The 17,215-nt window shown below is 35.7% G+C and overlaps 1 protein-coding gene across 22 annotated transcripts in view; it reads right to left on the reverse strand.

Moving 5' to 3' along the window:
• The window catches only part of LOC136842702 (monocarboxylate transporter 14-like), a 215,425-nt gene that overhangs the window by 43,135 nt on the left and 155,075 nt on the right, over positions 1-17,215 (reverse strand). For 19 of the 22 annotated variants that reach the window (XM_067110377.1, XM_067110384.1, XM_067110374.1 and 16 more), the window contains 4 exons: positions 3,349-3,625; positions 2,645-2,788; positions 573-778; positions 113-271 (listed from right to left, as the gene is read on the reverse strand). In XM_067110377.1, coding sequence (XP_066966478.1) covers positions 113-271; positions 573-778; positions 2,645-2,788; positions 3,349-3,625 — 786 coding nt within the window. Of the gene's footprint in view, positions 1-112; positions 272-572; positions 779-2,644; positions 2,789-3,348; positions 3,626-6,894; positions 7,379-17,215 lie in introns of all 22 variants that reach the window. The other 3 variants (XM_067110393.1, XM_067110391.1, XM_067110392.1) reach the window with 1 other exon arrangement.

Here is a 17,215-nt window from a genome sequence, read left to right on the forward strand (position 1 = left end):
TATATATATATATATATATATATATATATATATATATATATATATATATATATATATATATATATATATATATATATATATATATATATGCTCATACAAAAACAACACTTACTCTGGGTCTCCTTTCTACCGTGCCATCAGCATTGGTAACAGTGATGAAGGAAACGTTGCGTTCCTGCATGGCTAATCGTTTCTCCTCTGCAAGACGCTGAAGGAGATCCTTCTTTTTCATTCTTGGGACTTCCAATGGCCTCATGAGCCCTCCGAACAACTGGGGATGTATGTAAACAAATAAGAAAATTAATTTTATAGAACAACATGCAGATTGTATGCTAAAGCATCTTGTAAAAGGATCTAACTGACTAAATTTTGCATTTGTTGTGACTGTGGACCCTGTTTATCTCAAACATGAGAAAGAAGATACCACTTAAATATGAAAAAATAGCTATCTTGACTTTTTTGTCTTGAATAATAGAATTTAAGAAATGAATTTCAGAGTACGTACTGAAACAATCAAGATGATTTATCATAAACTCTGCATTACAAGGAATTGTATTACTCCAAAAACTCACACAACAATTGAGAATCATTCCGGCTATAAATATGTTGGCCCCTCTCCACGTGTATTCCGAAATGAGATGGTTGACAAGAGGCGGGAATATCATAGTACCAATGCCCGACCCACACACTGCGATGCCCGTGGCTAGGGCACGCTTCGATTCGAAGTAGTATCCTACGCAGACCACAGCAGGCAGGTAGATGAGACCAAACCCAAACCCTGAAAAGAGAACACATAACTGCTTTAAGAGTTCCAAGCCCCAGCCCATTAAAAAGAAGAAGTTTGACCGTAGGATAATGCCACAGCCTTGTATGAAAAGGTATTCACGAAACTTGCAATAAACCTACGTTAACCGGTTCATCAAAACGGTAAAACACACATCTTACATACATGGACTGCCCAGTCAGACAAGATCTTTGCAGAAAGTAAAGACTGCAGAAGATACTTCATCTTGAGCATAAATCTTTCAGTCACCTTGTGTGCTCTGAAATATTTACGATGTAATCTGACATGACTGAATCTGATTTTTAACATCTAAAAGTCAAATTTGGCAGACGCAGTTATCAGGATTGCTGTTTTAATTTATAATGTGTAGTCTACCATAAATACATATGTAGCTACTGAACTGCTGAAACCTTATATCAAAAATTTTAAAATAGGTGAGATGGTTCCTAAAGTATCAGTTCCCCAGCTGTAAGCCAAGTTCTCTTAAAAGTTATTTAACTTGAAAAGGTCACCTAATGAAAGTACCCGCCAAATTTGACCAAGATTCTTTCTATCATTCTTGTGATATCCTGCTAACGCACACACACACACACACACACACAGATTGACATGGGTGAAGACATTCCAACTTCCTTGGCAAAGGTTACAACAATGAACCTCGCTCCTGAGGTTCTTGTGATCATTGTGACTTACTGGTGTTTGCACTAGACTCCTCTATCTGTCTACATTAATTTTGTGGCGAATATCATTATCAATCAGTTTCCCCAGGCCCCCAACAAGGAAGGGATGGTAACTCTATGTCTCAGCCAGCCTTCGGGAGGTGGGGAGCAGGGGAGTGGGGCGGTAATGGATACTAAATCTAATTCTAGACTTGAATGCTGAGCATGTCAGTTACACTTGAACTTAATGATTGGAAACGTCTCAAGAACTCGCAGTCATCATAAATGGAAATTTATCGATTTCTTTTTGCTTTCATTGCTTAATAACCGTCTGTCAATTATGCACAGTAATAAGTACGATACACACGCACATATCCATGTGCAAGTCGCTAAGGTTATAAGCCATTTTAATTTGTGTGTGGTTTACTAAATAGGAATTTTAAATGACAAAATCCACAAGTAATTTACACCATAAAACATTTTCACATGCAAACTTTATATGTATGTTTGTATGTATGTATTTATATATAGGCTATATTTATATGTATACTGTATGTATGTATATAATCTGTATATATATATATATATATATATATATATATATATATATATATATATATATATATATATATATATATATATATATATATATATATATATATATATATATATATATATATATATATATATATATATATATATATATATATATATATATATATATATATATATATGCTGAACTTCTGCCTGTCATTTCCCGTGGTATTCGCTCTTATATACATACATACACATACACACAGATATATATGCATATACATATATATATATATATATATATATATATATATATATATATATATATATATATATATATATTCAATTTTCTAATGTATTGAAAACAGTTGCGCAATAACATGAAAAATTAAAAAAACGGCTATTTGCAAATAAACGAATTTCTTATTTTGTAACTGCAAGTGTAAAATAACATACATGAACAAATTCTATTAATAAGAAATGAATAAAAAAAAGAGGAGATATAAGGAAAAGAAGATGAAAAAATCTAATAATGATATAAGAGGAGGAGGAGGAGGAGGAGGAGGAGGAGGAGGAGGAGGAGGAGGAGGAGGAGGAGGAGGAGGAGGAGGAGGAGGAGGAGGAGGAGTAATTTCATTTCAATGAGACGGAAGAAAATCCCACTTACCGCCAACCATTCCCTGGAATACCATCAAGAACTCGACCGAAGTGGCGAAAATGGTGATGAAATAAGCGAAGGAAGCGATGACGCCTCCAACTATACAGACAATGCGACAGCCGAACTTATTACATAGAGCAGATACAATGGGTCCTGGAAGGGAGACAAATCAGAGAAGATACAGATTATGGAGTCATTAAGAAGGATCGATGTTGATAACATTAGTATTTTTTCAAACTGAAAACAACTGAACTTGCAAAATATTAATATTAAAGTTTTTTTTAAAACAGAAAACAATTCAACATGTGAAACAGAAAGAAAGGTTGATGTTAATATTAACAGTTTTTTTTAAACAGTAAAAAATTCAACGCGTAATAGAGAGACAAAGATTAATGTTAATATTAACAGTTTTTTCCAAACAAAAAACAATTGGACTTGTAAAAGAGAGAGAAAGATTGATGTTAATATTAAAATTTTTTTTACCAGAACACAATTCAACATGTAAAAAAGAGAGAGACTGACGTTAATATTAACACTGTTTTTTCATACAGAAAACAATTCAACATGTAAAAGAGAGAAAAAGATTGATTTTAATATCAAGTTTTTTCAAACAGAAAACAATTCAGCATGTAAAGATAGATATACGGAGAGAGAGAGAGAGAGAGAGAGAGAGAGAGAGAGAGAGAGAGAGAGAGAGAGAGAGAGAGCCTCACCAGCGCTAAGGTAGACCCCAGCTAACAAGGATGGAATCCAAGCGACCTTGCCCTTGGGAGCGTCGAACTCCTTGGACAAGGTGTCGAGGAAGGGGCTGAAGGAGTAGGCGACGCCGTCCACGACGGCGTTGCACAGGAAGGACACGATGACGATGACCCAGCCCCACCCGCCGTCGGGAGGGGGAGGCAGCTCCGCCGGCAGGGAAGTGACGGAGGCTGCGTCGTCGTCGTCGTCGTTGTACATGTTGCCATCGTCCCTCGCTGCGTCATACTCGCTCTGAGGAAGAAGAACAACAACGAAGATAAAATAGATGAAATAGCAAGGATAAACGTCACTAACGAGGAATAAGTGGGGTTAGAAGACGCCCACTCATTCACTCGTCATTTCTCGGGCCTCATGTGACCCGCTGCCATTTCTACCAGTGAATATAAAACAAAAATATTTCTTACCGTGTAGATTTTCGGCAAAAGCGTTTTCTCTTATTCGACAAGAGAAATTCATAAACACACAGACATCCAATTAACTGACTGCTTTTCCTACAAAAAAAGGGGGATTTCAAAGAAATTTGGAATATCAGCAATTGCCAATTTATCTTCTAGCTAAGGAGGGGCAAAAAATAGTGCATTAGCTTATAAAATCATATAAAGTGCCCATCAGTAGCAGTATACATGATTACTTTTCCTTTTTAAATACGTTCTGTTAATACATTTTGCCACAGCGTTTACTCGGCATACCTCTCCACCTTGTCATAAAACATAATTTTACCAACTTCACTGGCGCTCTTTGAACTTGACTAAGCAGGTTCTCATCAATGTGGTCCATCTAATCATCTAACCAGGCATCTGACTACAACTAACGTGCCTTCTTATTCAGTTTTATGTGTTCTTGCTGGCTACGGCCGGCAAACCATAAACTTCAGAGGATTTCAGTTTCTTATAAGCATTTCACACACACACACACACACACACACACACACACACACACACACACACACACACACGTAGCCTTCGTAAAAGAGGCCTTGGCTAATGAGTCTATTGCAAGTGTTCTCATCAAGAGGACTGCATATTCCCTGGGGTTTCCAAGGTTTCCAAGCAGTACTACTTTACAGAGTGACTTCAGTTACACTCATGCACAGTATCCTGTTACCCTCTGGTTGTGATGTTTACTTGAAATTTAACTCACTGATTGGATCTGTACTAAAATTTCAAAATTAATGGGGACTATGGGTCTGTCTGAATTGAACTAATACTCTTCTTTTATCCTGCCTATCAGCAATCACAATTCCCAATACCAATATCATTTTCTGGCCAGCAGAGTATAATTAAGGAAATTCCCTAGCAGTTCTCACATTTAATCATCAAATTTTCCGCTATACATACTTCTGCGAAGGAACAATACATAAATACATACACACATCCATGAACACGCACCTATATACAACTATTAGTGGCCATATTTACAAATTATGGTTACCTATTACTACTTGCTTCACTGGCTATCTGCCGCACTGTGACCTGATGCCTTACTTATTACTAACAATTTACAACGTACTCAGATTCTTTAATATATATATATATATATATATATATATATATATATATATATATATATATATATATATATATATATATATACATACACACACACACACACACACACACACATATATATATATATATATATATATATATATATATATATATATATATATATCTAATGTAGCAGGAAATTTAAGCGGAAAGGCATTTCAAGTATTACGCACGAAACAGAACGCTACAGACCGAACTCTATGCGCTATGTATGCCAGTTTTCTTTTGTTTTATCTTTCAGGTTTTCTTTTACTTAACACTTACAGTTTTCCTTGTCTCCATTATAAGGCTACGCCCATTAAAAGAAACTTCAGCATTTGTTGCATATACAATAGTAGTGTCACTTCGTTCATCAAAACGCGGCATTTCATGATCTAAGAAAACTATCCTTGCATTCTTCAGACCTTTTTGTACATAAAAACACAAGGCAGCATCAATAAGAGCAGATGTTTTCATATTATTTCAACACAACGTGATAGAGAATATATAGCCTGACAGAAAATATAATATACCAAGGTACCAACATATTCAACTATTATTTCAGCAAGGTTCCTATATGAAGAACCACAAAACTGATGTAATCTAATTTCTCTCCACACAAATATAATAAAAGAAAAATATAACTTATGATCCCGAGGGGGAAACTAGGTCACAGGCGAGGCCTGCCCTCTAATCATTCGAAGAGCTTTCCCTTAAAAACGAGCGAAGAATGTTGAGTAAACGTTATTGTGGAAAATAACAAGTTTTTTTTTTATTGGAAATTATGTCACTCACAGTTTCACTCCCGTTACATCATAATGTAGATGCATTATGACGCCAAAGATTATCTGAATTATAAATTTCGAGTGAGTTCAGTTTATCGATCAAAGCTGTAAAGCCTTTTCAGAATTAATTAGTCTTAATCTATAACCACTGTAATTTAGCGTCAAGTTCATAGGTACAAGTTGATGGTCTGACAGTATACGTAATCGTAGTATTGTAGTAGCCTATATAGGTAAGACAGAGTCTGAAACTCTGGGGGTAAACTATCTTGAATCTTCCCTTTTAAACGTATGGTTTGAAGTGAAAGCAAACAATAATGAATGCTGTAAAATTATTATTATTACAAGTCAGTGACAAAAATGAAGGCGTATTCCATTACTTTAAAAATGGGTCAGTAAGAGAACCACACTGTATTTACGGTATCTCACTAACATGAAAATATTTCTACACACCGAAATATTTGTTAGCCTCACTCTCTCATTTTCTCGGAGAAACTATTTTCAGTATCACAGCCCCAGTCTATTTAATCTAAACAGTCCGCCATAATTGGTGTTAACGTACATAAACATATTCATATTATTTATATGCAAGCATCCCCCAGTGTGTATCAGAATTTATAAATAAACGGTTCAAGTATCAAGGCTCTATATTAATGCCGGCTCTCTTTGGAACAAATCCATTAGTAACAAGGTTCAGTTTAATTTTACCTACTTCAACGTTTTAAGAAAAAACAAAAGCTCTGAGTTTAAATACAGACTGACATTGGCTGAGCGAGACCTTGTTAACGTAGTCCCAAATTGTGAAAATAACACGTCTTCTACACATTTCGCTACAAAATCTCTATGTAATACGTTCCGTTAGTTAAATATTATTTCACAGAGCAGGCAACACCTAGCGATGATGCAATCATACGCTTCGCACAACTGCAAGGGATAATTAATAACATATAGGGATAATTAATAACATATCTTTACTTTGCTGCAATCTACTTTCAAATATATATATATAAAAAAGTCGTTGGAGCCAGTACGAACAAAGTCATCAAAAGCAACTTATCGTTGACTGGCGATGTTACGCCAAAAGTAAACAATACTTCTACGTTTCTGGCACTACTCAGTTCCACCTACCAATTCCTTCCTTCTCTTTTCATCTACTTCAACCTACTTGCTCTCCCTTTCCATCTGATCCTACCTGCGTATCCTCTCCGAAGGACACTGTCCTTGTCTTGACCCTGCCAGTGCGGTTAGCGTTGGCCGCTTTCATGGCGGTTGGCTGGAGCTCTAGATATTTTTTTCTATTTTTCAGGAATGCCTCTCGTCAGCTCCGATCTGGAGAAGTGCGCGGATTCACACGTCTTGCGCGGTGGCTTTCAGACGCTTACACGAAAGCGCAGCAAAGAGTTTCTAAAATGACCACTTTCGACACTGTCACGTCTGTTCATTTCAGTCACTCAGTCAAAGTTCTGATGTGACTTTTGCAATTTATGTTTGTATATTTGGTCTCCTCAACGCCGAGTGAGTTTTTAGAATAGGTAAAGATAACAACCATCACCCACTCAGGCAACTTTTTACTTTTCAACTGCGTAGTTGCATTGCCAATGCAGTCAGGTGTATTTTTTTCTGTCAGTATATTACAGCTCATGCGTTTTTATGCATCTTTTTCATCAATGTTTTGTCTATAAAAGATTATAAAAATTATATATACATATATATGTATGTACATATGTATATATATATATATATATATATATATATATATATATATATATATATATATATATATATATATCTTTATCACTTAACTGTTCTGTGCATTAATGCAATTAATAACAGGACCTCATTTAAACTGGATGGTATCTAGCAGAAATATCTCCGCTAGATACCATCCAGTTTAAATGAGATTATATTATTAATATATATATATATATATAATATATATATATATATATATATATATATATATATATATATATATATATATATATATATATGCACTCTACATAAAACAATTAGGCATGCAGCTGAAAACTAAAATCATTAGCAAAATCATCCTTTAACTGCTTCATGGATTGTGAATAAACCACTTGTGCAGCACACTTCTACACCACTGGCTGCATCACGTACCTACACAAAAATGCTCATTTGCATTGCGTCGGCCCCCATACACTGCACTACTCACCGACTTACTTTCGTTCTTGCACACAATTTAGCCTGCGCTTTTTTTGGCATGCCTCTTATTACCCCCAAAACTTTCCAGTTAACACACCCTTTTCACTGATCTATTATCTTTCATTCTCTCCCTGTCACTAAATCATTTTGAAAATACACGCATGCACATACACACACAATATATATATATATATATATATATATATATATATATATATATATATATATATATATATATATATATATATATATATATATGTGTGTGTGTGTGTGTGTGTGTGTGTGTGTGTGTGTGTGTGTGTGTGTGTGTGTGTGTGTGTGTGTGTTTGTGAGGAAATCAGTATTGCCAATGAACATTAACTTTAATGGTGGAAGAACTGGAGCAGCTGATTCATATTGATGTTCGCGATTAAATATAATGGATGATGGTAGGATGAGAGAAGAGGTGCACCACAAGAACGAGTATAGCAAGGAAGGCAGAAGAAAGCAGGGTGCATGAAAATGATTAAGAAGACTTGTAGTGTCTATGAAATCCACGGTGGGGATGTATGAAGGGGTTGTTATACAAACTGTGGATATTGATTATAAATAAAAAAATGTTGGAATCTGTTCTTTGGAAGTGTTAGGGAGAAGAAGAGAGGAGGATCTAGAAAGTGCTGTAGAAATGGCATGAAAGAGGTACTGGTAATGAACGACCCTTTATCTAGGAGGAGTGTGTGTGCAACAGAGGTGAATGATGCAGTATGTGTGTGTGTGTGTGAGTGAGTGGGAGGTAGGTTACAATGAGCTGCTGATGAGTCTCTGTCTAAGTGTAGGAAGCGGGTAATATGTAAGTTTTCTGTACACGAGGTTCATCCCCGATTCAGCAATTAAAATATAAATACGGTAATGACTGCTGAGTGTGTTTCTCTACAGCCACTCAATGTAAAAAAAATCAGACACGCCAATAATAATTACATTTAAACGCTTTCACCTGTTCAAGAACACCTTGTAAACTGTTTTGATCAGGGAGGAACAGGATGCAGCAAACATGGGAGGTGAAAGCGGTTTCCTACGCCTGCTTTTCTTCTCCTCACCCTTGGTCCTCCAAGTCCCTCACCCGACCCCAATGAGGAGAGACCCCTCTACAAAACCAGGATTAAACGTATGCAAAACAACTGCCCTGGAGGAAACCTTTCCTACCCACGGCCAAGGACGAGAAACCTGGACATCTCTGCGACAACACACAACAAGTTTGATCTTATTATCTCCGTCTATAACACCGAAGGGGACGGGGACTAGTCTATCTGTCTTTCGGTTAACCGGGTATGTAAAGAAATTACTTATGTATTCCAATGAAATTCTGTGATAGGGATGGACTACCATCCAAGGAAGCCTGATTACATTTTGAGGTGGATATAGGTATGGTTGCGAATCTATTATTTTTAAAGCGTAGGTATGCGATCTTTGAGAGCTTATTTCTCTGTAACACTGACCGTCACGATTAGTGCAGGATCACGATTTTTTTTGCAATACTGATTATTCATATACCGGCTTGCGTCCTTGAACTTTCTGATGAAAAGCATGCAATGATACGATTTGGAGTACTCGTTGTTTCTTTAGGTTCAAGGGTCCAGTGACTTCACTGATAAAGCTCAGTACACGTGCTCATAAATAAATCACAAGAATACGTATCTTCGTATTATTAAGATTCAATTTGTGTGTGTGTGTGCGTGTGTGTATGTGTACGTGTGCAAAGCATGAGCGTGTAGCATAGCTGCCAGGTCTCTTAGGCGCCAAATCCTTGCATCGAAACCGAACCAGAAATTTCTTTTTGAAGGTCAACTGAATGTTTGGTAAACAATACTGGCTCTGGGTGCAAACATAAACTAGCAGGCTCGCTCAGAAAAAGGAGGACAAACACTAGAAGCTGCTTGCGGTTCTTAGTAACAAAGACTCCTTGCGATTAAAATATAGTGCACTGAGTCAGTTCCCTTAAAATCTTGTGCTACCAATTTCCCCATAAAATCTTCTTACTAATAAAGTTGTTTTTGTTATTTAACGAGTCTCGAGATCTGATGAATATTCTACACATCTTCAAAGCGTTTTAATCTCTTAAATGAAGGCAAGACCACTAATGGTTGGACAAAAAACACAACGTAGGTACCGCAACACTTGGCAAAGCTGGAAAGACAGCAACGAAATATATGTTCCGAGGAAAAAAGTTGTCTTACCAGTTTCAAGCAGAAAGCGCTGTTGAACCATTAGCGAAGATCTCTGAATTTTTGTGCGCAACTTTACTTTTACGTAAATAACTGTCACTTGATCTATTTTAATATCTTTTTGACCTTTTGTTATTCTTATCTCTTCTTTCTATTTTTGAGCGAAAGTTATTCCCATGGTATGATACATTTGATATTAAAAGATATATATATATATATATATATATATATATATATATATATCTTTTAATACTTTTAATATCAAATTCACCAAACTATAGGAATAACTTAGTGTATGTATGTATGTATATATATATATGTATATATATATATATATATATATATATATATATATATATATATATATATATAATATATATGTGTATCTATATGTATATATATAGACGAGAACCTAAATGTCACTAAGTCGTACAACAGATAATGTACGAGTAAACAAATACTTCGATGATGTAGTTAAGTTTGAATGAGTCAAGATTGACCTAGATTCTTACAAAGACTTGGCAGGTTTTCCAGCGGAGCTTCTTAGACTGTAGACATTCAGGGAGAACCTTTTCTCCCCAACTCGAAATAATGGGAAACCTTACTACAGTTTTTTTTTTCTTTGCCCCATCTCCCTCTCTCTTACTCTCTTTCGTTCTCTTCCTAGACGAAAAAAAAATGGTTTGGGACAAAGGGTCTCTTTATCTTTCTCTCTCCTGCAAACTTCAATTTTTTTTTTTTTTTGACACAATCTCCCTCCCTCACAAATTTAGTGATTTTCATTAAGAATCTCTCTATTCCTCTCTTGAAAGTTGACACTAGTTTTCTGACAGTGCTCTCTCAAACTTCAGCGTGGTTTTCTGACAACTAAATCTCTCTCTCTCTCTCTCTCTCTCTCTCTCTAACTTCAGCGTGGTTTTCTGACAACTAAAGCTCTCTCTCTGTCTCTCTCTCTCTTTCAAACTTCAGCATGGTTTTCTGACAACTAAATCTCTCTCTCTCTCTCTCTCTCTCTCTCTCTCTCTCAAACTTCAATGTGGTTTTCTGACAACTAAATCCTCTCCATCTTCGTGGAAAATAAAAAAAAAAACCCAACGATTCGGCCCAATAAAACAGATGGCACTTTATTCCAAGAACCAAGAGGATAAAACAGTTTTTTCCCCACTACTATCAAACAACAAAAGGTTCCTGCATTTCGTGGCTGAAGGTTTACGTGACAGGCGATGACTCGAGAAGACCAAGAAGCGAAAGATGGCGTCGCTACAGTAAGGATTATTGACATACTGATGGCTAATGGAGGCATTTACGTCAGTAGCATGGGGGTGTATTATTATTATTATTATTATTATTATTATTATTATTAGTAGTAGTAGTAGTAGTAGTAGTAGTAGTAGTGACATAAGGGCATATTATTATTATTATTATTATTATTATTATTATTATTATATCCTCAATATTACTCCGGTAGTGCAATAAATTACCAGATCATTATTATTCATATTATACCCGCATTCGTAACGGTGAAGACAAATATATTATCAACAGCCACTCTTCAAGCATTCATAATTAACAGCACTCCTACAAAAACTGTTCACCAGTAAGTAAGAGTGTAATACGTGGCCCTATACCTTAAAACTACTCCAGTAAAGCTTTAATTCATTTTCAACACAAACAAAACAATAATCATTCAAAACCATGAAATAACAAAAGTGAGTCATCGGGATATCCAAAGTTCTAAAGCCAAGATCCAGCAGACATTGATCGACACTCCCTGTCCTAAAAATATATCGAAATATTGACTATAATAAAGATTATGGGGCCAGTGACCCAAGTTTCCTGTCAAACTTCGCAAGTTTTCAAAAATGGGAGCCCTAAATCTCTCCCCCTCTTTCTCCTCCGGTATCATATCTGTCTGTGTCTGTCTACTTGTCTCACTTTCTGGACGTTTGTGTGTGAGACTGATCTTCTGTTATTAAATAACAACCTTTGTGTGTGTGTGTGTTCGCGCGTGACCTCAACCCAATAAACTAGCAAGGATATGGATCCATTATCATCAACAAACAATAAACAGCTATGCTTATTCGACAGGACTAAACGTCATAAGCTTGTCGTGTCAGGTCATATTTATGTTACATCCTCTCGAGTGCCATGTCGTTTATCATGTCATATCGTGTCACTTATCGAGTCACGGTTACGTCATGTTATTGTTGCGTCGTTCCACGTATCACTGCATGTCAGTATAGTACACCAGTACAGATAGGTGACGGTAGATAAAAGCTTCACTGTCCGAGCTTTTTGCAGACGACTTACTGTCACATGTTATGACTCTGGAGAAGCGTAAAAGAATACGGGAATTTATATATACAAATGAGAAATCTTTATAACAAAACGACTTTTATACAGAATGAACGAGTTTAATATTCATTTAGCTAGGTCATTCTTTGTAAAAGTTATTTCATTACAAAGATTTCTCAACTTTATATATATATATATATATATATATATATATATATATATATATATATATATATATATATATATATAAAAACAAAAAGTACATATATGGAAAAGAAACTACCATAAATAAACAGAGGAAGATGACCACCAAAACGACCAGACGAAACAAACAATAAAAAATTCAGGATTGCGTAAAAACGAAACATAAAAAAACGAGAGAGAGAGAGAGAGAGATCAACTGCGGTTGGGCAGAAGCCAAAAGCAATCGGTGACCTTCACCAAGAAGGTCCTCTCGCGCGCACGAACACGCGCACGGGGGGACACAAGGTACAGTGTTTACTAAAGGAACTTATATTTTTTCTTCCCTCCTGTCTACCACGTGGGGCTTGCACAGGATTGGGAGAAACAACGTCACATGATTCGGAAAAACAAAGGATGAGTCTCAGAGAGAGAGAGAGAGAGAGAGAGAGAGAGAGAGAGAGAGAGAGAGAGAGAGAGAGAGAGAGAGACTCTTCGAGATAGACTGGCGTAAAGATATAATTAAGGTTCCATATCTAACTAACTATCTATCTATCTATCTATCTATATATTTATACAGTATATATATACACACACATGTGTGTGTTTGTGTGCGTATCGTATTGCTTGTATGAGAGAGAGAGAGAAACATAGCAACGGGCAAGAGAAAAACAAGCAGACAAGCAAACAGACATCCAAGCAGAGAAAAGAAGAGTCGGCTAAACACAAACAGCCGAAACAGCACAAATAAAAGAGAACAGAACAGAACAGGGATCAGACACTGCCACATGTTCCCATTATCACCTTTCCTCTTTCAAACGTTTTCTCTTCTCTCTCTCTCTCTCTCCTCTATATATATTTGTTTATATATATACGCATATAAATATATTTATGTACACCCATGTATATATGTATATACATAATATATATATATGTATATATATATATATATATATATATATATATATATATATATATATATATATATATATATATATATATATATATATATATATATATATATAAATTATATATCACAGGAATATATGATATCTAAATGCAATGTATCACAGTGAAGAAATGAAATTAAAGATTTAAAGACACAATACAGACATCTTCAAGAAAAACATCCACTGACATCTTCAAGAGGGCTGGTATAGAAAACCAAATATTTACATGTCTAGTGCATGTACTGTTTATATTTTATTTCTAAATCCCTCTTCGGAAGTCCTTGTGTTGACTGTAAATGTTTCTCTCCGTCTTTTACAATAATAGCTCCTTGCCTGCTTCAATGTATGTATGTATGTATGTATGTATGTATGTATGTATGTATGTGCTTTTTTTTGCCCTCTCGGGTGTGCTAGTTTTATTGTTTCCTACAGAACTTGATGAAAAGTATTCGAAATGTTTGGTCTCTCAGGTTATGATGGATAAGAGAGCATAAGTAAAATATGTATGAGTACGTGTGCTTATTGGGTATTTCATTCTCGCACGCAATGCCATGTAAAGAACAAAATTACTGTATTCAACTGCCTTCTGTCAGGCGTTCGGTTTGGATCATTTGAAAATGTAGTGAGCATTTGAAAATGTGATAATTTTATTATTAATAAGCAATATGATCATACATCCGTATGGATAAGTCAATGAGGCCTGAAGTTGCCTAGCCAGATTCCCCAAAAATGAAAAAAAAACTTTAGAAAGAGAAGTAGAGTATCAGGATAAAACAAAATAAAACAAAGGAAAGATGATCAATCCCTCAAGATACAATTTATATATTCATAATTCATACGCTAGTCGAGAAATGACAGAAAATTTAAAGAAATGGCGCTTAGGAACTTTTAAAACATCATTACAATCACGAATAAATTTCAAGTATCAACATTTATAACGCAGAAAAACGTTCTGGAGTTTGGTCTCAAAGGTATTAGGACGACTGATATAGGGCTGTGGGTCATCGAACTAAATCCACAAAATCTACATTATAAATGCAGATCTTGCAATACAATTTAACGAAAACTGTACATACTCATACATACATAAATACACACACAGATGCAGATTCCACTTCAGCTGTCACAGATCCCTGATGCAAAAAACACCTCTTACGACAGTAAACTGTCTTTGGATGCTCTCATCTGAATGCTGCATCATGAGCAGCAAGGTTTGTGAGGCTGCACGTTTCCCCACCTTGAGGGAGTGAAAAAAAAATTACGTGCGCTGTAAACTAAGTTCACACACAAACACAAACGCAAACACACACACACACACAAAACACACACACACATATATATATATATATATATATATATATATATATACATATATATATATATATATATATATATATATATATATATATATATATATATATATATATATATATATATATATATATATATATATGTATGTGTGTGTAATATTCAAAATATTCTGTGACAATAAAACTAGACCGTACCGGTGATGAGAAAGTATTAATTCCTCTGATCGCTTTAATTTTCATCAGTCTGTATGCTACACCACCACTTTCAAAATGCGTCTTTTGCCAGCTATAACGCTGAGAGAGAGAGAGAGAGAGAGAGAGAGAGAGAGAGAGAGAGAGAGAGAGAGAGAGAGAGAGAACTCGTCAAAAGCTCTTTCATCTTGAATAGACGCGAACAAACATTTGATAATAATGCTATAATCCGTTGTACAACGTATGGCTTCACAACCTGTTGTATTGAGCCCTCTCTCTCTCTCTCTCTCTCTCTCTCTCTCTCTCTCTCTCTCTCTCTCTCTCTCTCTCAGTACTGTAGTTCCTTATAAATTTTGCTTTTGAAATGTAGCAGGAACACATGCGAAAAATTAAGATTTGAACGAAATAAAGTATTAATCTTTTAAAATATACGCTAGGGTTCTGGGAACATGGAAGAATAAGGCATACTATCAATTGCTAAACCTACTGCACACAAAATTGCAGGTTAGAATTTTTGTGGAATTACATTACTTCTGCATCAAAACCAAGATCGAACTCAGAGATTACATGCTTTCTCTCCAAGAAGCCCCAATAAATAATTTTGGATCCAAATCTATCTTCAAATATAGTCTCTCTTGGTCCTTAGCCCAGGCCTCAACAAAATTTCACCAAAATACATCAATAGCTTGCCCGAGATATCTTGTGGACGAACAGGAAACCGACAGGTACTGTTAAAAAATTCGCTGCGAAAGGCATTTTATTTAAACTCTAAAAAATAAACAATGCAAAAATAAGAGGGATTAAGATGCTGGAAACGTGTATGTCTAAATCTAACTATTACCGAAGGTTATTTAGTTCAACGCAGTTCGAGTGGTCCTCCGTGTTCTTTGAAATTAACGACCGGGTTTAATAGCAACTGCAAAGTCTTAAGAGGATCTGCCACTTTTCTTTGACCTCCTTTGTGTCACTAACCAGACGAAGATAAAAAAAAAATAAAAGTTTTATCGCCCACTCTCTCTACTCAAAGGAAATAACATTGTTCGCAGATTAAAAACTTAAAAGGTTTGGCTGTACGCTGATGTCAAAACAGCATTCGCAGAACGCAGTGCAAGTAAAGATAAAAGAAATACGCTGACCTTGATCCTCTTGTGAAATGACCAAGGATGTAAACATAACAGAGGTTTGTACTCTCCCCAGAAACTAGAACTCATGCCACCAGTACGCTCACAATACGTACTCCACGTACGTACTTACCGATACAGAGATAAAGGCATTATTCTCTGCTTCTGGTTGACCTAAGTTATGATCTGTGCTTGTATAAGCGCGCCGGCTTACGCGCACACACACACACACATAGCTATCTATCTATCTTTCCATATATATAAACATATATGTATATATATGTGTGTGTATGTATTCATGTATGAAAGTTTTGTTTTATAATCATTTAGAGGACGACAACTAAAGAGTAAATGTCTGGCAGAATTATGTTGTTCCATTTCCTTTCCAGAATGAGACTTGCCTCCAACTGTGCATTATCGCCGGCAATGTTAACGATATGAACGGCTTCAGAGATACAGATGATAATGTATAAAAATTCCCTTATATACGTAAACACTAGTAGTATTGCAAGGAAATTCTCGCCAATAATAATAATAATAATAATAATAATAATAATAATAATAATAATAATAATAATAATAATAATAATGTCTACAGTTAACTCAAAATCCTACATCTTAACAACGATAGTTTAGTTGGAATATGAAAGTTTTGCCCCACGGCCAAACGCTGGGACCTATGAGGTCATTCAGCGCTGAAAGGGAAACTGACAGTCGAAAGGTTAAAAGGTGCAACAGGCGGAAAGCCTCGCAGCTGCACTCTGAAACAATTGTTAGGAGAGGGTGGAGAGTCAGATGGAAGAAAGAGAATATGAACAGAGGTACAGTAAAATGAATAAAAAGGGTTGCAGCTACGGGCCGAGGGGACGCTGCAAAGAACCTTAAGTAATGCCTACAGTGCACCGCATGAGGTGCAATGACGAGTAATCAAACCTTAATCGCCCAGACATTCATGAAAACGACAATAGATGTGTTTTTATCATCCAAAGTCAGGCCGATAAGAACTGGTCTTTGATGACTAAAACCTTCCCCAGGGAGGACTTTTAAGGTCATCTTCGGGTGATGATAATTAATTCGGGTCATCACACACTCATC

Source organism: Macrobrachium rosenbergii, chromosome 10, assembly GCF_040412425.1.
Source record: "Macrobrachium rosenbergii isolate ZJJX-2024 chromosome 10, ASM4041242v1, whole genome shotgun sequence".
NCBI classification, from domain to species: domain Eukaryota; kingdom Metazoa; phylum Arthropoda; class Malacostraca; order Decapoda; family Palaemonidae; genus Macrobrachium; species Macrobrachium rosenbergii.